We start from the raw sequence: 26,422 nt of genomic DNA, 5'->3' as shown, positions 1-26,422 counted from the left end.
TATTGTCTTGCCATGCCACAAGTCCAATATCGGAATCAAAATAGACAGCAAATTGGTCCCGCAAGTGGCCAACTTCAACCGTTGACCGCAGCGGGTGATGCTGGTAATCTGGCAATGGGTTTGCAACTGGTTCATCCAGTTCAATGTTTGGTCACTCCTTAGCCATTATGTAATTGTGGAGAACCATACAGGCTTTGACCACCTCATCGACTGTGTCCATTTTTAGATTAATGGCTGTTGCAAGAATGCGCCATTTTGAGACTAGAATCCCAAAGGTACACTCTACTGTTCTTCGGGCCCTGGTCAGTCTGTAGTTATAAATCCTTTTAGTGTGGTTCAAGTCCCAACTGGAATATGGCTTCAGTAGGTTTTCACATATCTGAAAGGCCTCATCCCCAACCATAACAAATGGCATCGGTGGGCCTTGAGTGTTGGGGAGAGGTCGTGGCAGTGGAAAATTTAAATTTCTTTCATACACACGTCGGCCCATATCCGAGTTATTGAAAGTCTGTGAGTCATTCCCATGGCCAAAAGCTCCAATGTCCACGGCGATGAAGCGACAGTCATGCGGACTGCTATTGCCACGAGCACAACTGAAAAATATTTTTTGTAGTTGAAGTACTCCGATCCAGTTCTGGCGGGTTTGACAATGCGTATGTGCTTTCCATCCACCACTCCCAAACAGTTGGGGAAATCACACACACTCCAGAATTTTTCAGCAATTTTAATCCACATGTCCTCCGTTGGTAGGGGTATGATTTCATCCCGGAGAACATTCCACAAAGCCCGGCAGGTGTCCGCAACTATTCCAGACAGGGTGGAAATTCCAAGCCGGTAATGAAAGTTGAGGGATGAAAAGCTCTCTCCGGTTGCCAGAAATCTGAAATAAGAATAAAAAAATAAATTTACAATCCCATTTACTGTATGGTGGTGTTTAGCTAAAGACCTAAAGGAAAATACAAATAATACATGGCAGACCAATAATAATTATGACTGGCATTTGTTTAGAATTATTATGTACCTTAATGTAACCAGGAGACGTTCCTCTGCCGGAATCGCTCTACGGAGCTGGGTGTCCTGTCTCCGGATGGCTCCTTGGACACGACCAAGCAATTCCCAGAAAGAGTCTTGAGACATCCTGGTATATCCCGGGAATTTGTCGGGTTGGCATTAAGCTCGCCATATAGCGTGTGGTAGGCTCTACGGCTCTCCCGGAGTTCAAAAATGGGGTGTCTCCAAAAACGCCTACGCCGTGTCCTTCTCTGTCGTTCTCGATTTCTTTGTTGGTCCCAAGCAAACGCACAGGCAAGAAACAGCTTGATGCTTAAATCCAGGTGGAAATAAAAGCTCTCCATGCGAAGATCCATCATGACACAGGATACAGTAGCACACTGTGAAGATTTCAGCGGTCCTAGGGTCTATATATAGATATCCCATAATACACGCCCACTGTAGTCCCATTGGCGGTGTCTATTTATCTAGATTTTGTTTTTGTTACGTGTTTCAAAGCGGTTTTTCCTTCATTGGCGGGTGCGGATTAAACGCTGCGGATTCTAATGCAAATGTGAAACTAGCCTTAGCCAAACCTCAGACTGACATTTCCCTGACACCGACTCTACCATAATGGGCTCCGACTCCGACTACATAGCCCTGCCTGCAACCCTACTGATAAATCTATCCGAGTTGGTGTAAAAGAGGGCCTGTCAGCTCTCCAGACATGTGTGCTCTAACATGCCTGCTCGGTACTTCCCATGAAATAACACTCCTGGAACAATTGTTCTTAAAGGGAACCTGTCACCCCCAAAATCAAAGGTGAGCTAAGCCCACCGGCATCAGGGGCTTATCTACAGCATTCTGTAATGCTGTAGATAAGCTCCTGATGTAACCTGAAAGATGAGAAAAAGAGGTTAGATTATACTCACCTGGGCGGGCGGTCCGATCTGATGGGCGCCGCGGTCCGGGGAATCCCATTTTCTTACGATGACATCCTCTTCTTGTCTTCACGCTGCGGCTCCGGCGCAGGCGTACTTTGTCTGCTCTGTTGAGGGCAGAGTAAAGTACTGCATTCCGCAGGTGCTGGGCCTCTCTGACCTTTCCCGCACCTTCGCACTGCAGTTACTTTGCTCTGCCCTCAACAGGGCAGACAAAGCACACCTGTGCCGGAGCCGCAGCGTGAAGACAAGAATATGATGTCATCGGAAGAAGATGGGAGGCGCTGGATCGGACCGCGACGCCCATCGGACTGGACCGCCCCTGGGAGAGTATAATCTAACCTCTTTTTCTCATCTTTCAGGATACATCGGGGGCTTATCTACAGAATTCCAGAATGCTGTAGATAAGCCCCTGATGTCGGTGGGCTTAGCTCACCTTCGATTTTGGGGGTGACAGGTTCCCTTTAAAACTCTATGTCATTTCGTTCCTCTGTAATTCCTCCTAGAAATGTATCAATAAAGTAACAACTGGGAGTTACTAGTTGAGGGTGTGTCCCTAGTGTTCAATCAGTGCTAACCGTATCAAACCAACTGTGATACCGACCAAACCAACCACACATCTTTGACATGGGGAGTAATGTCACATGATTGTCAACTTTAAGGAGGAATACAAGAGGAAAACAATGCAGAGAACTACAAAAACATGATAGAATCATTGTTTATGGGAAATACAAGTATTTACTAAAAAAATATATCAGGAGAGCTGGTAAGGTTCTCTTTTGGGGCCCTACATAAAAATTGTAAAACAAGTGCTGATCGACATTATAATACGCCATTTAAGGCAATCTGTCACCAAGAAAATGCAATCGGTGGGCATCATGTTATAGAGCAGGAGGAGCTGAGCAAATTGATATTTGGTTTTGTGATATTTTGGGGATTTTCGGTCCAGGAGTCTGTCCCATTTACATGTGAGCATTTACAGATAACTGTCAATCAGTAATATAATCGCCCACTAGACCAAAAATCCCAGACAGAGTAGAGTATTGATCAGTGGAAACACAGATTATACGGAATCTTTTCTCCCCAAACTATATATCTATGTACTCACCTCCACCTGCCCTATAACATGGTGCCTGCAGACTGGACGGCATTTTCCTGGTGACGGGTTCCCATTAAAGCATTTTCAATTCCCCACCCTGGTTCTTTTTAAAACCAAACCCAGCCTACAGTCACCTACAGCTCGTAGGTAGTGCTGCTGAGGAGCATTATTTATTCCTTCGTTTTCCTTTCCTTATTCCCTGGACAACCCCTTTAACGCTTAAAACATATGCATATATGTGTAAGGCCTCTTTCACACTAGCGTTGTGCACTGCACGTCGCTATGCGTCGTTTTGGAGAAAAAACTTGCTTGCAGGATGCGTTTTTTCTCCATAGACTTTTATTAGTGACGCAGTGCGACGCATTGCCACACGTCGCAACCAAAAAACGTTGCATGTAACGTTTTTTGGTGCGTCGTCTGCACAATGGGGCAGCGGATGCGTTGAAAAACAACATCCGCTGCCCCCGTTGTGCGGCGCTTGTACAGTATGCGTCGGTGCGCTGCAACGTCGCATTGCGACGTGCGGTGCACGACGCTAATGTGAAAGTAGCCTTACAATAATGTTTTCCATAACTTAATTCACTTGTCATTTTTCTTTCCACCGTTTCTTCCATTGACTGTAAGTGACTAGAAGACACTTGTTCACGTCACGTAAAACATCAAAAGCAAGGACCACCGAGGATTATACCCCCCCCCCCCAACATTAACATTGTATGATACTGTGGTAAAATCTGCAAAGTACAGATGACAAATCCATAACTCATACACAACACGTGCGTTTAACCCATTAGTGATCGCTTGGCGAATAGATATTTCTACAAAGATAAGAAAAGCTATGTAACATTTCACACAAGTTCCTACTAACCCTGAGGCTGGGGTCACATGAATGCAAGAAAAATTGTTTGACTTTCATCCGGGAAACTGTGAGGGCTCATTCTCATGTCAGTGATTTTTCATCAAGCACAAAAAACTCCCAAAGGCCTGATCATTTATAAAACACTTGCAGGCAATTTTGGGGACTCTAACACTCTAATGTGAATGGGATCACATGTCAATTTATTATCAACAAGAGATCCTCCAATTTAAAGGAAACAAGCAAATCTATTAGTGGAATATTTGATCAATTGAAAATGTGTGCTAATACGAGTCAGTTTAGGGAACTAGCTGATAATATTTTGTACAAGCTTAAAGAAAAGGAGAAAGATATAATTTCAAGGAAAATCAAAAAATTCAAAAGATAAAAATACCAGACCATCTTTACATGAATGGTCCAAGTAATTTAGATACCATTAACATTCCCAGCATAAGCCCCCAACACACACTAAATGAGCTTGTGGTGCTTGATGAATATAATGTGACACCATCACCACTCGACAACTCAGTTGAGTTCTCTGTTTATGCAAACACAAACTCAACTCAATACACACCGGTCTCGGTTCGCCGAGAGCATACCCCTCTAAACCTAGACTCCCCCAATTTAATAAACCATAATAATTCGCAAGAGAATACTCTATTTCCGGATACTCCGGCATTTGACAGGTCTAGTCCTCAAACAAGGCCTAGAGGGCATTCGAAATTTCGGGTGGATACGTCTAATAGATTTTCAGCCCTTTCATTGCATGAGGAAAGGAACGAGGCAGGAGAACCCTCCAACCACCCCCAACCTACTGTCTCCTTCCCCATAATCCTGTAGAATGTAAGCCCGCAAGGGCAGGGTCCTCGTCCCTCTGTATCAGTCCGTCATTGTTTGTTTACTGTAAGTGATAGCTGTAATTTGTATGTAACCCCTTCTCATGTACAGCACCATGGAATCAATGGTGCTATATAAATAAATAATAATAATAATAATAACCAGGGAGATCTCTGTGGGGGGGAACAACCTGGGCCTAGCATAAGCATTGAGAAGGGCGATCATATCCTTAGAGGAGGGTCGCATAATAAGGACCTATTATTAATTCCCGCCCATTGGTAAACAACAACAAAAAAATTGTAACATCAAAAACCTCAGCACTTGCTAAACCATAGGGGAAAAGTGTGAGGGGACCTAGAGTACCCTCGGTTCGCCCCCCCGTCAATCGGGATTTTTTACAGGTCAGATCAACAAAACCAGGAGAAGGGGGGGAACGTTCCAAAAATAAAATAGAAGGCCCTGTGAACAACAATATACAAAAAATATATAATTTAAGTGAATACCAATTATGAAGTAGTTAAGTTTCTCTACTACAAAAGGGGCTTAAATTTGTACCCACATATACAATAAACCCATTCAATTTATATATTTGTATGAAAAAAAATTTGCGTAATTTAGCGTTGAAGAAATACTTTTTAAAGAAAGAAAATCCCATTAGTAGAAATTGGAACCAGATGACAAATCAGTTTATTCATACAACACTATCCAACCCCTCGAAATTCACTCCTGTACAAGAATTCTCCAACGCCTTCTGCACTTTTGACACATTGGTCACGGCAGACATTAGGAAAATGGACTGTAGGAAACCAAAATTTGTATCTTACAACTTGACGCAACAAGAGAAAAAAGCCATAAAAGAATTACAGGAGAATAATGAGATTATAGTTCAACCAGTGGACAAGGGAGGTGGGATAGTAGTACTGAAACGATCAATGTACTGGGAGGAGTCTATCAGACTCCTCAGTGACGAAATCACATTCAAAAGATTAAGAAGTGATCCAACCACTTATTTTATAAAAAAATTAAACATCTTACGTTCAAAAGGAAAATCTATAGGTATTTTAAATAGTAAAAGAGTTTTATTTTGTGATGAACCGCACCCCTAGTATAGCAGTTTTTTACCACATTCCGAAATTACACAAGAACCCAACATGTCCCCCTGGGAGACCAATCATTAATAGACTCACGAACCTCCCACTCCCGACTCCAAGACTTCTCCCGTGCTGCGCCCATCCTCCGGAATGCTCTACCCCAAGAAATTAGGACCATCCACAATTTGCATAGTTTTAGGCACTCCCTCAAAACACATTTGTTCAGAGCGGCCTATCATGTTCCCTAATCAGTTATTTTATGTTTGTGTGTAGCCCATTCACTTACATCTATCCCCCACTCCCTGAAGATGGCTGGACCATCATTGCAAATACATCATTGTAAATACACACCTGTACTTTGTATCTCCCCACCTCATTGTAGATTGTAAGCTCTCACAAGCAGGGTCGTCTTAACATTGTTACTTATGACTGTTGTGTTTGAAGCTGTTAAACTGTAAAGCGCTGCAGAATATGTTGGCACTATATAAATAAAGATTATTATTATTATTATAAACGTACACAGGCTGGAGTATTGCACGTCAGTCTTGATGAACATACACAGGCTGGAGTATTGCACATCAGTCTTGATGAACCGTACACAGGCTGCAGTATTGCACATTAGTCTTGATGAACCGTACACAGGCTGCAGTATTGCACATTAGTCTTGATGAACATACACAGGCTGGAGTATTGCACATCAGTATTGATGAACCGTACACATGCAGGAGTATTGCACGCCAGTCTTGATGAACCGTACACAGGAAGGAGTATTGCACGTCAGTCTTGATGAACATACACAGGCTGCAGTATTGCACATTAGTCTTGATGAACATACACAGGCTGGAGTATTGCACGTCAATCTTGATGAACATACACAGGCTGGAGTATTGCCCATCAGTCTTGATGAACATACACAGGCTGGAGTATTGCTTCTCAGTCTTGATGAACATACACAAGCTGGAGTATTGCACGTCAGTCTTGATGAACTGTACACAGGCTGTACTATTGCACCTCAGTCTTGATGAACGTACACAGGCTGGAGTATTGCACGTCAGACTTGATAAAAGTACACAGGCTGGAGTATTGCACGTCAGTCTTGATGAACATACACAGGCTGGAGTATTGCACGTCAGTCTTGATAAAAGTACACAGGCTGGAGTATTGCATGTCAATCTTGATGAACATACACAGGCTGGAGTATTGCACGTCAATCTTGATGAACGTATACAGGCTGGAGTATTGCCCATCAGTCTTGATGAACATACACAGGCTGGAGTATTGCTTCTCAGTCTTGATGAACATACACAAGCTGGAGTATTGCACGTCAGTCTTGATGAACTGTACACAGGCAGGAGTATTGCACCTCAGTCTTGATGAACGTACACAGGCTGGAGTATTGCACGTCAGTCTTGATAAAAGTACACAGGCTGGAGTATTGCACGTCAGTCTTGATGAACATACACAGGCTGGAGTATTGCACGTCAATCTTGATGAACGTAGACAGGCTGCAGTATTGCACATTAGTCGTAATGAACCGTACACAGGCTGGAGTATTGCACATCAGTCTTGATGAACCGTACACAGGCTGCAGTATTGCACATTAGTCTTGATGAACCGTACACAGGCTGCAGTATTGCACATTAGTCTTGATGAACATACACATGCTGGAGTATTGCACATCAGTCTTGATGAACCGTACACAGGAAGGAGTATTGCACATCAGTCTTGATGAATCGTACACAGGCTGCAGTATTGCACATTAGTCTTGATGAACCGTACACAGGCTGGAAGTATTGCATGTCAATCTTGATGAACTGTATACAGGCTGGAGTATTGCACATCAGTCTTGATGAAACATACACAGGCTGTACTATTGCACGTCAGTCCTGAAGAATGTACACATACTGGAGTAAGATGTGCTAAATTAAAAGTAGTATGTCTCTTAATGAGTTTGGTACATTTTTCAGCTGCCTTGTGTCGCCAAAAAATCTGCACTTTAGTTCAATTTACGCCTCTCCTCTTAATCTTCCTCCTACTTTTCAAAATTCAATTTTTATTGAAAGGTTAAATAATTTTCAATCTCAAAAATACAACAACAAAAAAATAGCTAGGATAATATCAGCATCAATATATCATACAATATAAGTATAACATCCAATAAAACATCAAGTTATATTTAGAAAAAAGAGGGAAGGGAACATTTTAGATTAACAGTAATACTATTATGAAGTTACTGGAATCCAATGGAAACCATACATAGCATAGCCAGGCGCAAACCAACACGGAGCACAATCCGAACAGAGAAGAAACGCCCCGGAGAAAAGGGTGGGTCACATCAGTGTGATGTAAGATGGTAGGCATCGGACTCTTGGAATTCAATCCAGTCTCTCCAAGTCTCACAGTATCTATCACAGTCAGTTGGCAATCAAATGTTCCAGCCTATTTAGAAGGGCTATTTCACAGAACCACTCCTCCAGAGTAGGTGGAGAAGTACTTTTCCAGTGACGAGGAATGATATTCTTAGCAGCCCGTATAAGGTAGCTTATTAAAGACCTTTTGTATCTGGTGAAACTACCGTAGTTGGGATCATAAAGAGCAAAAGAGATTCAGGAGAGTCGGACTAGTCATTTTTTTTAATAGTCTGAATTACCTGAGTTCAGAAACCTCTTATTACGGGACAGCTCCACCAAATGTGTCATCGTTCCCTCTTCCACTCCACATCTCCAGCATCTATCTGATACTGCAGGAAACCACTTATGAAGTAATACGGGCACCCAGTACCATCTGGAGATGATCTTAAAGGAGGTCTCTTGAGCTTTGGTTGCAATTGACGTTTTGTGAGCAAATTGAAAACATTTAGCCCATCCCACCTACTTTTCAAAAGGTTGGAAGACCTGGCCAGGCCTATGGAAAAAAAAAACTTTTAAAATTTCGAGCAGTTTTATGCCAGAATTTTGGCAAAAACATTTTGCTGACGTGACCCCTATGTGTTTATTGACCTCAAAGGTACAGTCATGATGGAACAGAAAAGAGTTTATCAAACTGCATCTATGTGCTTCACTTTTTTTTTTTATTTAAGTATGGAACGCTTCACAAATTTGTGTGTCTTCCTTGCGCAGGGGCCATGCTAATCTTCTCTGTATCGGTCCTGGGTTCAACTCCCACCAAAGACAACATCTGCAGGGTGTTTGTGTTTGCATGGGTTTCCTCCGGGTTCTCCAGTTTCCTCCCATATTCCAAAGACATACTGATAGGGAATTTAGACGGTGAGCCCCACTGGGGACTTTTTTGATAATGTGTGCAAACTGTAAAGCGCTACGGAATATGTTAGCGCTATATAAAAATAAAGATTATTATTATTTACTTTGACTTGCTTAACTGCAGCACATAATAGCCAATTTTGCCACATGTTTTCTTTGGTCACGTGGCACACTATGATCCCCAAACATCACATGAAAACCCAGTCTTATGATGTTTTAAATGATTGTTAAATTACACATTTTTTCTTTATGTGTAAGTCATATACTAGTAAATTATGCTTTCTTTTATATGCAGTAAATGTCCAAAATTTTGTGGATATACCAATTACTAAGCTCGGAAGGCTAGTAGAAACAGTCTCTGCTCGGCATGTGTATGCTGCTATAAGGCTAGCTAGTGGAAAGAGCAGCTGCTGAAGATCCCAGTTTTACAACACAAGAAACACTCGATTTTAATCGCTAGACATGGCAATTTCATTACATGCAGCACTGGACAGAGACAGAAAGCAAGCAGGATTTGTAATACGTTATCCTCCATAAGGTATGTGTTTACCTGATATATGCCTCAGTATATAAAGTATATTGCCCTACACAATGTGAGCTTGTGAATCATAATAACATTTCCAATCTCCGAATCCAAGGTTAAGAAAATGAAGAGGGGAGCATCTAATGAACAGATCAAGAGAAATCATCAGGAAAAGAAGGATGTAGAAAAATAAGTTAACTTTCCTAGCTAGAAAAAAAACACAAAACAAAACATAAGAGGAAAAAAATAAGTTATCCCCATCTAACAGCCAAATTCCTACATAACTCAATCTGGACATCTCATCTGGTGTGAACTGCACTCATTCCTAGTGTAAACCCCACCGCGCTCCGCAATGATATACTGTAATGTCACATCGCAATCTGGATTTACTATAAAGGGCTGTGACGAGTTTCAGAGCAGTAAACATTGCAGCGAGGTGTATTTCACACTGAGCTGGTTTTTATGAAGAACACTTCACCGCCCGGCTCCGGCGGCCCCAGTGATGAATGGTGAAAGATGCGTGACAAGCTTCATCATTGTTTGTAAATCTTAACTGTTCCTGCTCACTAACTCTGCAGGCAATTTTCAAAGACAACGGCCGATAGAAGGACAGCATAGCTCCCCTGAAGGTTATTCCACTGGTGCCTGCCTTAAGGCCCCGTCTCACACAGCGACGCTGCAGCGATACAGACAACGATGTTGATCGCTGCAGCGTCGCTGTTTTGTCGCTGTGTGGTCGCTGGGGAGCTGTCACACAGACAGCTCTCTCCAGCGACCAACGATCAGGGGAACGACTTCGGCATCGTTGAAACTGTCTTCAACGATGCCGAAGTCCCCCTGCAGCACCCGGGTAACCAGGGTAAACATCGGGTTACTAAGCGCAGGGCCGCGCTTAGTAACCCGATGTTTACCCTGGTTACCAGCGTAAATGTAAAAAAAAACAAACACTACATACTCACCATCTGATGTCCGTCAGGTCCCTTGCCGTCTGCTTCCTGCTCTGACTGAGCCGCCGTACAGTGAGAGCAGAGCGCAGCGGTGACGTCACTGCTGTGCTCTCACTTTACGGCGGCAGTCAGAGCAGGAAGCAGACGCCAAGGGACCTGACGGACATCAGATGGTGAGTATGTAGTGTTTTTTTTTTTTTACATTTACGCTGGTAACCAGGGTAAACATCGGGTTACTAAGCGCGGCCCTGCGCTTAGTAACCCGATGTTTACCCTGGTTACCAGTGAAGACATCGCTGGATCGGTGTCACACACACCGATTCAGCGATGTCAGCGGGACCTCAACGACCAAAAAAAGGTCCAGGCCATTCCGACACGACCAGCGATCTCGCAGCAGGGGCCTGATCGCTGGTACGTGTCACACATAGCGAGATCGCTACTGAGGTCGCTGTTGCGTCACAAAACTAGTGACTCAGCAGCGATCTCGCTAGCGATCTCGCTATGTGAGACGGGGCCTTTAGAGAAGACAACTGTGTAACAGCTAATCATGGAGGGGTCCTAAAATTAAAAGCTAAATTAACCCTAACCTTGCCATTTAGCAAAGATAAATTATCGTCCACTGTGGCAAAGCAGAAGTAAACAATTGATTCACCACAACTTAAACTGGACCTGGAAGGGTATGCTTTCTTTTACCAGTACAATTGGTTAAAGGAATCTTTCTTGGAAGAAAAATATGAATAAAGGGTCTTTCAGCAGACTAAATATGAGGGAGAATGCACCCTGCAGAAACCTACCTCAACTCTGACCTATCCCAAACACAGCCCTTTATCTCTGTTCATTCCGTACTGCAGTAGAGCCGCTTATTCCAATGGACGGGCAGCAAACAAAAATCCAGAGATAATGGATGCAGATGTCTTGTACACTATGCTTATCATCAATTAGGGCATATGTTACATTTACCATCTTGCTTTGCTCTTTGACCAATTTCCAGCATTCAACACATGAATCTCTGGAGAAATACTGCATGTAACAAGAGTGCCCCATCTTCTGTCAGACACAGATCCACTCTATGGCTGGAGTAAGATGCACCAAATTTGTCAAGAAGCGTATTTGGTGTATCTTTCAGCTGCCGTACGCCAGTGAAAGAAATCAGAGACTGCAGTGCATTTCTACCGTGAATTACACAGATTTTGTGCCACAATTTATGATGAAACTGTCAGCTAAAGTCAACTTCACCTCCATCTGCTAAGATTCGCCCAATTTTCAAAAATTTGTCTTCACTGGTTGAAAAAGGTAAAAAGTCACAAGACTGTTCAGCAACTCCAGATTTCAGTAAACAGTTTGATGAATTGGGGAGTATCACTTTAGAAAGCCTTCTGTTGTGTAATGAGTGAGACATATTGTTGCTGGTCACAAAAAGAGACTCATTCTGCTCCTTGTCCCATGCAGCGAGCTTGTAGTGCTTTCTGTGCAAAAGTGATGTTCTGCGTATGGCATGGGAACTAGATTTATTTACTACAGCTCTTATTCCGTGCATAATGGATAGGTAGGAAATTAACTTTGGGTGAATCAGTTTCTCCTGGTTTTCAAGATCTCTGCTTGTTTTCACTGAATAGTGTTTACAATCAGAGGCTTAATATTTGCCCAGCTCATGTGAGTTTCCCACTGTAACAAACCATGTGCCTGTGGGATCATCACATTATTAGGACACATTTTTAAACCCTGAATGTTACCAATGAAAGTTCCAATTCAATGACTACAAAGAGGTAACTGTACATTTTGGTTTTGGTACAGAACATATACTTATAGAGGTAAACTCATATGTCTACTTCGTTTAAACCAGGGATATCACACCAAAACACGCAGAGAGGGCCAAATGAAAAACATGGACAAAATCGAAGCCAACCACTAAACAGTATAATGGGCACCACACAGTCCTCCATACAGAACAATGGGCCCGCATACTCCTCCAAACAGTATAATGGCCTTACATAGCTTTCCATACAATATAATGGGTCTCACACCATCCTCCTTATAGTAATATGGGCCCACATTGCTGTCTATACAGAATAATATATTTTTTTTTTTTAACAAAAAGAAAGAAAAATCGGAGTGACAAAATCCACCAGAGAATAATAAAATCCGAAAAAGTTTATTTATATAAACAATTACATATATGGCACTGTAAAATTGTATTTAACACCAAAAAACACAGGACATCAGCTGTATTGAAGCAAAACTCAGATGCAGCACCACATGCGGACCGACCAGACACCAAGGTAAGAAACTAAAATTAAAATAAAGTGCTCGTGCAATAACTATAATTTCTTTAAGAGCTACTACCAGGGATAGCCATAGAGAATTAACACAGAGTCATAGTGACCACTAATGCCAGACGATACTAACAATAACCTCCCATGGCATGCATAAACATGTAAGACTAAGTGATTATTTCTTACCCATATCTTGTCAGGTCGGCCGCACGTGTACCCCTACGCGCGTTTCGCGTGGGCTTCGTCAGGGGGGCTGTGACAGAATAATAGGCCAAACAAAGTCCTCCATACAGAATAATGGCCCCACATAGTTCTCCAAACTTGACAGCCCCTCGAGGAAGCCCACGCGAAACGCGCGTTGGGGGTGCACTGGACACACGTTGGCAGGCAGTATTATGGGTAAACTGAACATCTCTTATAGCACTGTTTTCCCTGGGTTCAGACATACTTGAAACTGGCATGTATGTTTGTATATGTCATTATTCTTGTTGCACACTTCTTATGACCTGGGGCTCTTCCAATCATAACCTAACATTGCACCTTATAGGCACTAGGCACTTTTGAGCATGATAATAATTTTGCCTTTTTGAGGTTTGATTTGTTCAGCTTTTTCTCTTGCTCCCTCCCTGTGACTTTTACCAACATTTGTTGTTCTTCACACAAGAGCCTTCTATGTTCTTTGTCATTTCAACTGTTTGTCATATATATTATGCCTTGTAATTTATGTCCTAATAAAATTTGTAAATTTGTTACTATTATTGTGTTTGGACAATGACTCCGTGAGGTCTTGTAGGATTTATAGTTCTCAAAACAGTATAATGGCCCCACATAGCTTTCCATATAGTATAATGGGCCCCACATCATCCTCCTTATAGTAATATGGGCCCCACATTGCCTTCTATAAAGAATAACAGGCCCCACAAAGTCCTTTATACAGAATAATGGCCCCACATAGTCCTGCAAACAGTATAATGGCCCTAGATAGCTTTCCATACCAGTATAATGGGTCAAACATCATCCTCATAATAATATGGGCCCCACATTGCCTTCTATAAAGAATAATGTCCCCACATAGGGGTGGTGGTTCTGTTGTCGCAGGCACAATATAATCATCATGTAGGCTAGATTTGGCCCACGGGCCAGAGGTTGAAAACATGTATGCTTTAAGCCAAGTGGTGTGTGATATTGCATAGCAAACATAGTAACAAGAGACCATAACCGTGACCTGCTTGGTCATGTGACATTATTTCAGCGGACAATATAATCCACGATTGCAGAGTTTTTAAGAGGAATATTCGTGCAGACAAGCACAGTTCTTCCTTTCTCCAAGATTCATGTTGAAGATGGTGGGAAATCAACATCTGAAGAGTCACATACAAAAAAAGTTCTTCAAAGTTGAAACTTTAAATTTTGGGATTTTGTTTTTAATTTTTGTAACAGGAAAATGCGGTAATTTAAATGTTTATGCTTTTTTCTATTCAATTTTTTTACTATTTTTAATTTCTTTAATTCCCTATGGCATGTGATCACAGGCATAATATACTGCAATACTTATGTGGACATTAAAACCATACCACAATCATATAGGACGGCAGAAGGGTCCCCATATGACCGCTTAGAGGCAGTGGTTACCATCGACTGTGGCATCTAACAAGTGAAGAGCGTGCTATGTCAGTTACAGGTAGGTGTGTGCTATTAGGAAGAAGGCTGTTAGAGGGTGATTTTCTCAAATGGGTGGTCTTTTAGAGAGGTTTTACAGTGAATGTTTATTAGCTAATGTAAAATAGTAAGAATTACCATATAAATTAACTGTGCAAAGTATGTGGAAATCCTTACAGTGGCACTAGGAACAATAAAAATACTGCATATGGTCAGTAAAATGTTCATGTAACACAACTAGACTTACCATTTGCTTTCACCTCAGGGAAGGATAGGTTTTCCTCAAAACTAAAGATGGGTTGGACACAAGCAGTTGTGGCCATAGTCTGCCCCATGAAGGGTGGGTAGTAAGAGTGCATCCTGTATTGGGAGCCTGTGTTGTGTCCTGGAATACGGTTATCATTGCTTTTCATCTACAAAAAGACAAAATACTAAGTTGATAGTTGGTAAGTAACAAACTGGTAATGCACAAAATTGCAAAGACAAAGCCTTAGGCTATGTGTGCACATTTGCTTGCAGAAATTTCTGCAAAGTTTCTGCATCTCTTGGCAGAAAAACACTGCTGAAAATACGCACTTTTATGTGTTTTTGTAAATCCATAGAGCTAAATAAAGATATATATATAAAAAAAAAAATTTGATGTAATTTCCTTGTTCAACCTCTTCAGCCAGATCCCATCATTAATATTAAATAAAGACACACACACGCACACACACATACACACACACACACACACACACACACACACACACACACACACACACACACACACACACGCACCAGTCTATGTAGGAGCATTAACATAATTAACCTACATATGCTGTAACAAAACAGCAACTGTCAGACATCTGTGTGATATACAATATCTGTTTATTTTTTTTAAAACATTTTTTTTGAAATTGCGTGGGCTCCCGCATAATTTACATAACCAGCAGAGGGAAAGCCAACGGCTAAAGTTAATATTCTGGGAAGGAGCCAATAGCCATAAAGGTTCCCAGGCTATTAATATCAGCTCACAGCTGTTTGCTTAGCCTTTACTGGACTGGCTAGTTTACAGGGGAACCCCAGAAAAAATTGACATGGGGTCCCCCTATAAAATCAAACCAGCAAAGGCTTGGCAGACAGCTGCGGGCTGATATTAATAGCCTAGGAAAGGGCACTTAGCCTCGCTCTTCCTATTTGCCCTGTAGTGGTGGCAAGAGGGGTTCATATTTGTGGGGTTGATGTCACCTTTGTATTGTCAGGTGACATCAAGCCCACAAGGTAGTAATGGAGAGGCGTCTACAAGACATCTATTCATTACTAATCCTATAGTTGCGTGGTAAATAAAGACACGGTCAGAATAAAGTCCTTTGTTTGAAATAATCACACAGACTCCTTTATTGAATCTAAATTTACCATACTTACTGAACGCCTAATCCCTGACACCCTCGTCTCCTGCAAACAATCAGAAAATAATAAACCAACATATAAGACTAAGGCGGCACGACCATTGAAACGAGTTTGATTTTAATGCACTTTAAGCCTGTGACTGTCACTGGTATGAATCACTCGTTTTTGTGTCTTTGGATATGAAGATGAATTTTGGACTTATGCGTTTAATGAAAATAGAATAAAAGGTATTTTTTATGGACATCACCCACGCTGGACTTCTGGTTCACATTCATACTACTTGCAGCACTGCATGATCCGCGCGTTGGGACTGACAGGAGGTGAGCTGATCTTTGTTGCTTTTTCAACATATAATTCTATCCTGTCCGACGTAGTCCATTTAATACCAAGTGTCCCACGGCGATCTCACGTGTAGAACAGTCACATGAGGAGATGTGACCACTCTACCCAGCTGCCGGTGATGCACTGACAGGAGTGACAGGAGGTAATCACTCCCGTAGTGTGTCACGGAGCTGCCGTGAGAGTTCACCGGAGTTCATTGGCTCCGGTGCTCTCACTTACGGCACTAACGCTGAGTGAGAACTTTCCCATGCATCTGTGCCGTAAGTGAGAGCACAGGAGCTGATCAGCTGATGAACTCCAGTGAACCCTCACAGCGGCTCAGTGATACACTGCGGGAGCGATCACCTCCTGTCAGTGTATCACCAGCGGCAGGGTGGGATCAAAGTGGGACACTTGGTATTAAATGAACTACGGGGAAAGGTGAGTATATGTTGGTATATTATTTTTGATTGTTTGCAGGAGAAACGGACATCAGGGATTAGGAGCTTGGTGAGTATGTATTTTACATGTGAATACAGTCATGGCCAAAAGTATTCAGACCCCTGCAATTCTGTCAGATAATATTCAGTTTCTTCCTGAAAATGATTGCAAACACAAATTCTTTGGTATTATTATCATCATTTAATTTGTCTTAAATGAAAAAACACAAAAGAGAATGAAGCAAAAAGCAAAACATTGATCATTTCACACAAAACTCCAAAAATGGGCCAGACAAAAGTATTGGCACCCTCACCTTAATACTTGGTTGCACAACCTTTAGCCAAAATAACTGCGACCAACCGCTTCCGGTAACCATCAATGAGTTTCTTACAATGCTCTGCTGGAATTTTAGACCATTCTTCTTTGGCAAACTGCTCCAGGTCCCTGATATTTGAAGGGTGCCTTCTCCAAACTGCCATTTTTAGATCTCTCCACAGGTGTTCTATGGGATTCAGGTCTGGACTCATTGCTGGCCACCTTAGAAGTCTCCAGTGCTTTCTCTCAAATTATTTTCTAGTGCTTTTTGAAGTGTGTTTTGGGTCATTGTCCTGCTGGAAGACCCATGACCTCTGAGGGAGACCCAGCTTTCTCACACTGGGCCCTACATTATGCTGCAAAATTTGTTGGTAGTCTTCAGACTTCATAATGCCATGCACACGGTCAAGCAGTCCAATGCCAGAGGCAGCAAAGCCACCCCAAAACATCAGGGAACCTCCGCCATGTTTGACTGTAGGGACAGTGTTCTTTTCTTTGAATGCCTTTTTTTTTCTCCTGTAAACTCTATGTTGATGCCTTTGCCCAAAAAGCTCTACTTTTGTCCCATCTGACCAGAGAACATTCTTCCAAAACGTTTTAGGCTTTTACAGGTAAATTTTGGCAAACTCCAGCCTGGCTTTTTTATGTCTCGGGGTAAGAAGTGGGGTCTTCCTGGGTCTCCTACCATGCAGTCCCTTTTCATTCAGACGCCGACGGATAGTAAGGGTTGACACTGTTGTACCCTCGGACTGCAGGGCAGCTTGAACTTGTTTGGATGTTAGTCGAGGTTCTTCATCCAACATCCGCACAATCTTGTGTTGAAATCTCTTGTCAATTTTTATTTTCCGTCCACATCTTGGGAGATTAGCCACAGTGCCATGGGCTTTAAACTTCTTGATGACACTGCGCACGGTAGACACAGGAACATTCAGGTCTTTGGAGATGGACTTGTAGCCTTGAGATTGCTCATGCTTCCTCACAATTTGGTTTCTCAAGTCCTCAGACAGTTCTTTGGTCTTCTTTCCTTTCTCCATGCTCAATGTGGAACACACAAGGACACAGGACAGATGTTGAGTCAACTTAATCCATGTCAACTGGCTGCAAGTGTGATTTAGTTATTGCCAATACCTGTTAGGTGCCACAGGTAAGTTACAGGTGCTGTTAATTACACAAATTAGAGAAGCATCACATGATTTTTCGAACAGTGCCAATACTTTTGTCCACCCCCTTTTTTATGTTTGGTGTGGAATTATATCCAATTTGGCTTTAGAACAATTCTTTTTGTGTTTCTTCATTTAAGACAAATTAAATGAAGATAATAATACCAAAGAATTTGTGTTTGCAATCATTTTCAGGAAGAAACTGAGTATTATCTGACAGAATTGCAGGGGTGTGAATACTTTTGGCCATGACTGTATATATGTAATTATGTAAATGTTTTGATTTTTTTACAATTTAACACAGACGCCGGATGATGAGACTATTCTCCCATCATCGGCTCATGCTGTCTCTGTTATATGTGATAAAGATGTAGCCAGATGGGAGTAGTAGTCCCATCAGACGACGCTTGGGTACACACGTCGCATGGGTACACACACTCAGACAGAAACAGACACAGACAGACAGACACATACAGACACATATTCTCTGCTCACACATATTCTGCGCCGACACACACAGAGACACACACACATATTCTCCGCCCACACACAGACACACATATTCTCCGCCCACACACAAACACACACACATTCTCCGCCCACGCACTCTTCCTCCTTCTGACATAATTTCCCTTTGACAATTCGCAGCGTTTTTGGCAGCAAATCTGCAGCAAATACACAAACCTTTTTACACCTGCGTTTTTGCTGAAGTCAATGAGTCAAAAAACGCTGCAGAAATGCAAAAAGATTTGACATGCTGCAGAAAATAAAATGCTGCAAATACTGAAGGAAATTGACTTGATCATGTGCACAACACTTCAGGATTGTCATTGAATTACCTTTCTTTAGTATTCCATTGCATTTTTGGACCATTTACAGGCGTAAAAAAACACTGCGAAAACTGTTATGATGACCTGGTGGTTAGGAGCACTAGGAATGACCTGATGAGCAAACTAGTTATACAGGACAAGCTCTGGGAAGTGGGAGCTTTGCTGACCGCAACCCCTAAACCTATCACAACAACTAGAAATAGCCGTGGAGCGTACCTGACTCTGCCTAGACGCCTCTTCACAGCCTAAGAGCTAACTACCCCTAAAGATAGAAAATAAGGCCTAACTTGCCTCAGAGAAATTCCCCAAAGAAATAGGCAGCCCCCCACACGTATTGACTGTGAGTTAAGATGGAAGTCACAACACAGGAATGAAATAGGTTTCAGCAAAGGAGGCCAGACTTAACTAAACAGACTTGAGGATAGAAAAGGTATCTTTGCGGTCAGCATAAAAAACTACCAAAAAACCACGCAGAGTGTGCAAAAGAGACCCCACACCGACTCACGGCGTGGAGGTGCCACTCTGCATCCCAGAGCTTCCAGCTAGCCAAGCAGAATCATGATAGCAAGCTGGACAAGGAAACAGTGGTAAACAAATAAGCTAGCAGGGACTTAGCTTTTGCTGGAGTAGACAGGTCATCTGAAAGATCCAAGAGCAAACTGAACCAGTACTAGGACATTGACAGCTGGCATCAAGTAACGATCTAAGTGGAGTTAAATAGAGCAGCCAGCCTAGGACTAAACGAGGTCAGCTGAGGACAGAACCTCAGAACCAGCAGCTCCACTCACAGCCACCAGAGGGAGTCCATGGACAGAACTCGCCGAAGTACCATTCATAACCACCGGAGGGAGTTCGAGAACAGAATTCACAACAGAAAACGCAGCTAAAACACATCGTGTGCACATAGCCTTAAAATGCACACACTGCAGAAGAATGCTTGTGACAGCTATCTCTCCACTAGCATGTATCAGATGGTCAGTAGGTCCCACTACATCCAGCAGTTTAGCTGATTTTAGTGTGTGGGCAATGGAAGGGGTGATCATCTGACTTTCCAATTTAAAGGGAATCTGTCACCCCAAAAATCGTATATGAGATAAGGCCACCGGCATCAGGGGCTTATCTACAGCATTCTGTAATGCTGTAGATAAGCCCCCGATGTATCCTGAAAGATAAGAAAAACAGGTTATATTATACTCACCCAGGGGTGGTCCCGCTGCGGTCTGGTCCGATGGACGACGCGGTCCGGGTCCGGCTTCTCCCATCTTCATACAATGAGCGTACTTTGTCTGCCCTGATGAGGGCAGAGCAAAGAACTGCAGTGCACAGGCGCCTGGAAAGGGCAGAGAGGCCCAGCGGCTGCGCACTGCAGTACTTTGCTCTGCTCTCAACAGGGCAGACAAAGTACGCCTGCAGGTCCGATGGGCGACGCGGTCCGTGTCCGGCATCTCCCATCTTCATACGATGATGTCCTCTTCTTGTCTTCTTGCCGCGGCTCCTGCGCACTGCAGTACTTTGCTCTGCCTTCAACAGGGCAGAGCAAAGTACTGCAGTGCGCAGGCGCCGGTAAAGGTCAGAGAGGTCCAGCACCTGCGCACTGCAGTACTTTTCTCTGCCCTCAACAGGGCGGACAAAGTACGCCAACGCAGGAGCCGCGGCAAGAAGACAAGAAGAGGATGCCATCGTATGAAGATGGGAGGCGCTGGACGCGGACCGCGACGCCCATCGGACCGGACCGCAGCAGGACCGCCCCTGGGTGAGTATAATATAACCTGTTTTTCTTATCTTTCAGGATACATCGGGGGCTTATCTACAGCATTACAGATGAGCCCCTGATGCCGGTGGCCTTAGCTTATAGGCCAATTTTGGGGTGACAGATTCCCTTTAATGCTTTCCCTGCCAAAGACATCTCAAATCTCTTAGGTCCTTTCAGAGTTTTAACTCACTAGTCAGGACTTATGGCCACATCTCAGCTTGGATTACAGCTTCAACAGTGATCCAATGCTCATTTTGAAGCTGAGATTCTGTAATTGTGACCCATCCCAGAAATCAGGAGTAAGGCCACGTTCACACTATAAGTATTTGGTCAGTATTTTACATCCGGATCTGTAAGCCAAAACCAGGAGTGGAACAATCAGAGAAAAAGTATTATAGAAACACGTCACCACTTCTGCATTTATCACCCACTCCTTGTTTTGGCTTACACATACTAATGTAAAATACTGACCAAATACTGAACAAATCCTGAAAGGTAAGAAAAACAGGTTATATTATACTCACCCAGGGGCGGCCCCGCTGCGGTCCGGTCCGGGGCCTCCCATCTTCATGCAATGACGTCCTCTTCTTGTCTTCCTGCTGCGGCTCCGACGCAGGCGTACTTTGTCTGCCCTGTTGAGGGCAGGGCAAAGAACTGCAGTGCGCAGGCGCCTGGAAAGGTCAGAGCGGCAGGGCAGACAAAGTACGCCTGCGCAGGAGCCGCGGCAAGAAGAGGACGTCATCGTATGAAGATAGGAGGCGCCGGACGGCGACGCCCATAGGTCCGGACTGCAGCAGGATCGCCCATGGGTGAGTATAATATAACCTGTTTTTCTTATCTTTCAGGTTACATCGGGGGCTTATCTACAGCATTACAGAATGCTGTAGATAAGCCCCTGATGCCGCTGGCCTTAGCTCATATACGATTTTTTGGGGTGACAGATTCCCTTTAATCTCATAGCAGTGCACGGACCACACTCCAGTTCAGAATCCAAATATAAAAACAGAAAAAACCTTGACAAACATCAAAAGTACTAAGGGTAGACAAAGTGCATACAAACCGGGTTAGAAGACTTCTACAGACTGACATATTTTAGATGCATTTTAGAAACACTCAACGAATTTGATGTTGGACAAGTTTTATTTTTCAGCTTGCATATTGTACAGATATCACCTGCTATAGAAAGGAAAGCTACTAGCAGCCACATTTCTCCTGCAGAAGCTGCTGGAGGATCAAATCCACTGCAAACTCTGAAGGCAGTTTGCAGAGCAACTGGATCTTACAAGTTCACTACAAGCCTGCACACGGATTAGAGCCATTGAAATTTAATAAAGGTAATCCATGGGTTTTCAGCACAGAACTTGCACTAATAATAAACAAACTGATTTTTTTTTTCCTGCAGCATGTTAATGTAATATAAAATACCAATTAGGTATTAGTTTATTAACCCTTCTGGTGCCTCAGGAATTTTTGGAATGTTTAAAAAAAAAAGAACATTTCATTTTTTTTTCACAAAAAATGTATTCAGCTCCAATTTGTTTAATTTTACCAACGGTTACAGGAGAAAATGCACCCCAAAAGTTGTTGTACAATTTGTCCTGAGTACCCCGATACCCCATATGTGGGGTTAAACCACTGTTTGGGCACATGGCCGAGCTCGGAAGGGAAGGAGCGCCATTTGACTTTTCAATGCAAAATTGGCTGGAATTGAGATGGGACGCCATATTGCGTTGGGGAGCCCCTGATGTGCCTAAACATTGAAACCCCCCACAAGTGACACCATTTTGGAAAGTAGACCCCCCTAAGGAACTTATCTAAGATGTGTGGTGAGCACTTTGACCCATCAAGTGATTCACAGAAGTTTATAATGTAGAACCGTAAAAATAAAATATATTTTTCCACAAAAATGAACTTTTCGCCCCCAATTTTTCATTTTCCCAAAGGTACCAGAAGAAATTGTACCCCAAAAGTTGTTGTGCAATTTGTCGTGAGTACACGGATACCACATATGTGGGGGTAAACCACTGCTTGGATGCATGGCAGAGCTGAGAAGGGAAGGAGCGCCGTTTGACTTTTCAATGCAAAATCGGCTGGAATTAAGATGGGACGCCATGTTGCATTTGGAGAGCCCCTGATGTTCCTAAACATTGAAACCCCCACAAGTGACACCATTTTGGAAAGTAGACCCTCTAAGGATCTTATATAGATGTGTTGTGAGAGCTTTGAACCCCCAAGTGTTTCACTACACTTTATGACGCAGAGCCGTGAAAATAAAATATTTTTTTCCACAAAAATTATCTTTAACACCCAGTTTTGTATTTTCCCAAGGGTAACAGGAGAAATTGGTCCCCAAAAGTTGTTGTCCAATTTGTCCTGAGTACGCTGATACTCCATATGTGGGGGGGAACCACTGTTTGGGCGCATGGCAGAGCTCGGAAGGGAAGGAGCGCCATTTGGAATGCAGACTTAGATGGATTGGTCTGCAGGCGTCACGATGCATTTGCAGAGCCCCTGATGTACCTAAACAGTATAAACCCTCCACAAGTGACCCCATATTGGAAACTAGACCCCCAAGGAACTTATCTAGATGTGTTGTGAGAACTTTGAACCCCCCAAGTATTTCACCACAGTTTATAACGCAGAGCCGTGAAAATAAAAAATCATTTTTTTCCTACAAAAATCATTTTTTAGCCCCCCACATTTTTATTTTCCCAAGGGTAACAAGAGAAATTGGACCCCAGAAGTTGTTGTCCAATTTGTCCTGAGTACGCGGATACCCCATATGTTGGGGTTGACCCCTGTTTGGGGACTGGAGAGCTCGGAAGGGAAGGAGCACTGTTTTACTTTTTCAACGCAGAATTGGCTGGAATTGAGATCGGACGCCATGTCACGTTTGGAGAGCCCTGATGTGCCTAAACAGTGGAAACCCCCAATTCTAACTGAAACCCTAACCCTAATCCCAACCACACCCCTAACCCTGACACACCCCTCACCCTAATTCCAACCGTAAATGTAATCCAAACCCTAACCCTAGCCCCAACCCTAGCCCTAATGGGAAAATGGAAATAAATACATTTTTTTTATTTTTCCCTAACTATGGGGGTGATGAAGGGGGGTTTGATTTACTTTTATAGCGGGTTTTTTAGCGGATTTTTATAACTGGCAGCTGTCACACACTAAAAGACGCTTTTTATTGTAAAAAATTATTTTTTTATGTTACCACATTTTGAGAGCTATAATTTTTCTATATTTTGGTCCAGAGTCATGTGAGGTCTTGTTATTTGCGGGACGAGTTGACGACGTTTTTATCGGTAGCATTTTCGGGCACGTGACATTTTTTGATTGCTTTTTATTCCGATTTTTGTGAGGCAGTATGACCAAAAACCAGCTATTCAAGAATTTCTTTTGGGGGGCGTTTATACCGTTCAGCGTTTGGTAAAATGGATAAAGCAGTTTTATTCTTCGGGTCAGTACAATTACAGCGATACCTCATTTATATCATTTTTTTATGTTTTGGCACTTTTATACGATAAAAACAATTTTATAGAAAAAATAATTTTTGCATCGCTTTATTCTGAGGACTATAACTTTTTTATCTTTTTGCTGATGACGCTGTATGGCGGCTCGTTTTTTGCGGGACAAGATGACGTTTTCAGCGGTACCATGGTTATTTAAATCCGTCTTTTTAATTGCGTGCTATTCCACTTTTTGTTCGGCGGTATAATAAAGCGTTGTTTTTTGTCTAGTTTTTTTTTTTTTTTTTACGGTGTTCGCTGAAGGGGTTATCTAGTGGGAGTTTTATAGGTTGGGTCGTTACGGTCGCGGCGATACTAAATATGTGTACTTTTATTGTTTTTTTAATTTAGATAACGAAATGTATTTATGGGAATCATATTTTTTTTCTTTATTTAGGATTTTTTTTTTTTTTTTACACACAACTAAATTTTTTTTCTTTACTTTATAACATTGCCACGGGGGGCATCATGTTATAAAGTCAGATCGCTGATCTGACACTTTGCAGAGCACTGTGTCAGATCAGCGATCTGACGTGCACTGCTCCTGGCTTACCAGCGCCTGCTCTGAGCAGGCGCTTGGTAAGCCACCTCCCTGCAGGACCCGGATGCAGCCCCGCGGCTATTTTGAATCCGGGGCCTGCAGGGAGAAGGTAGGGGACCCTCGGAGCAACGCGATCACATCGCGTTGCTCCGAGGGTCTCAGGGAAGCACGCAGGGAGCCCCTCCCCTGCTTGATGCTTCCCTATACCGCCGAAACACTGCGATCATGTTTGATCGCAGTGTGCCGGGGGTTAATGTGACGGGGGCGGTCCGTGACCGCTTCTGGCACATAGTGCCGGATGTCAGCTGCGATAGTCAGCTGACACCCGGCCGCGCGGCCGATCGCTATGACGTACTATCCCGTCCCTGGGAATTAAGTCCCAGGTCACCTTGACGGGATAGTACATCAAATGGGATTAATGGGTTAAGACAATTTTCACACTCTTTTCACAGGTAGGTGATCTGCCATGAACTCACTGAGCTATACTGCGGTGACCTTATCACTGACTTTTTCCCATGGTGCTGAGGTCACCGCTGTTCAGTTTGGCTGGGAACGCAGCCTCACTGACCAGCGTTAACCTCGATGATGTCACCGCTGGTCACTGATGCTGTGCTCGCAGCAGCTCATTCATCAGTTGTTCTCAGCCTGGACGGTCGCATCTTGGCACCATCCAGGTTGAAAATTATTTCTCCCCAGACATGGATTACGACATGGGACAGAACGACAAACAGGTGAGGGATATTGTTGCTAATTAATTTTTGTTTTATTACAGGAGACGAGGTATTCAGTGGAATTAGGCGTTAGGAGAGTATAACTGTGTTTATTATTTGTAAATAAATGGAAAAGTGTGTTTTATTTTTATTTCAAATAAAGGACTTCATTCTTGCTGTGTCTTCATTTCCAATACAAATAAAGGATAAGTAATGGATAGGTCTTATAGACGTCTCTCCTTTACTAAGCTGTGGGCTTGGTGTCACCTGACAATACAAAGCCGAGCGAAGCGCCAGAATTGGCGCATCTACAAGATACGCCTTTTCTGGGCAGCTGTAGACTGCTATTTTTAGGCTGGGAGGGGGTCAATATTCATGGCCCCTTACCAGCCTCAGTATACCAGCCCCCAGATGTCAGCTTTAGCAAGGCTGGTTGTCAAAAATGGGGGGACCCCAGGTCGCTTTTTTAATTTACTTAAATAAGTAAAAAAAAAAAAAAAAACAGCATGGGGACCACTCTATTCTTGATAACCAACCTTGCTAAAGCCGACAGCTGAGGGTTGTCAGTTTTGCCTGGCTGGTTATCAAAAATACAGGGGAACTCATAATGTTTTTTGCATTTATTTATTCATAGCGCAGATGGCGGGTGATAAAAAATACTCCCATCAACCGCCGCTTGCTCTCGCTGTTATTAGCGGCTGCAGGCGAAGGCTGATTGGAGGAATAATCCCATCAGCCGCCGCCTGTTCTCACTGTTATCACTTGAGTACAACTTTCATTATTCTCCCCTGCTCACACTGATCACCGGAAGAGCAGATGCGAAGCTCTTCAGCACCCGGCACCTGGGAATTGCACTAACTGTACCCGCTGCTTCTCAGGCACCGATGCGTGTGGTACTGATGCGACACATGGTTGCCACAAGTATTACACACACGGACACCTCCGGTACAAGAAATATGACGTGTGAAATC

At 43.1% G+C, this 26,422-nt stretch overlaps 1 protein-coding gene and 1 pseudogene across 3 annotated transcripts in view; both read right to left on the bottom strand.

The window, feature by feature from the left end:
• Positions 1 to 26,422, bottom strand: part of DMRT1 (doublesex and mab-3 related transcription factor 1) — a 419,177-nt gene that overhangs the window by 113,156 nt on the left and 279,599 nt on the right. For all 3 annotated transcript variants that reach the window (XM_077249110.1, XM_077249111.1, XM_077249112.1), the window contains one exon: positions 14,721 to 14,886. In XM_077249110.1, the coding sequence (XP_077105225.1) occupies positions 14,721 to 14,886 (166 nt within the window). The remainder of the gene's footprint in view (positions 1 to 14,720; positions 14,887 to 26,422) is intronic.
• LOC143797450 (U6 spliceosomal RNA) lies at positions 8,886 to 8,985 on the bottom strand (annotated as a pseudogene).

The sequence above is a fragment of the Ranitomeya variabilis genome, chromosome 1 (genome assembly GCF_051348905.1).
Source record: "Ranitomeya variabilis isolate aRanVar5 chromosome 1, aRanVar5.hap1, whole genome shotgun sequence".
Taxonomy (NCBI): domain Eukaryota; kingdom Metazoa; phylum Chordata; class Amphibia; order Anura; family Dendrobatidae; genus Ranitomeya; species Ranitomeya variabilis.
Note: the sequence above shows the minus strand (reverse complement) of the source record. Positions and strands in the feature narration are given on the sequence as shown.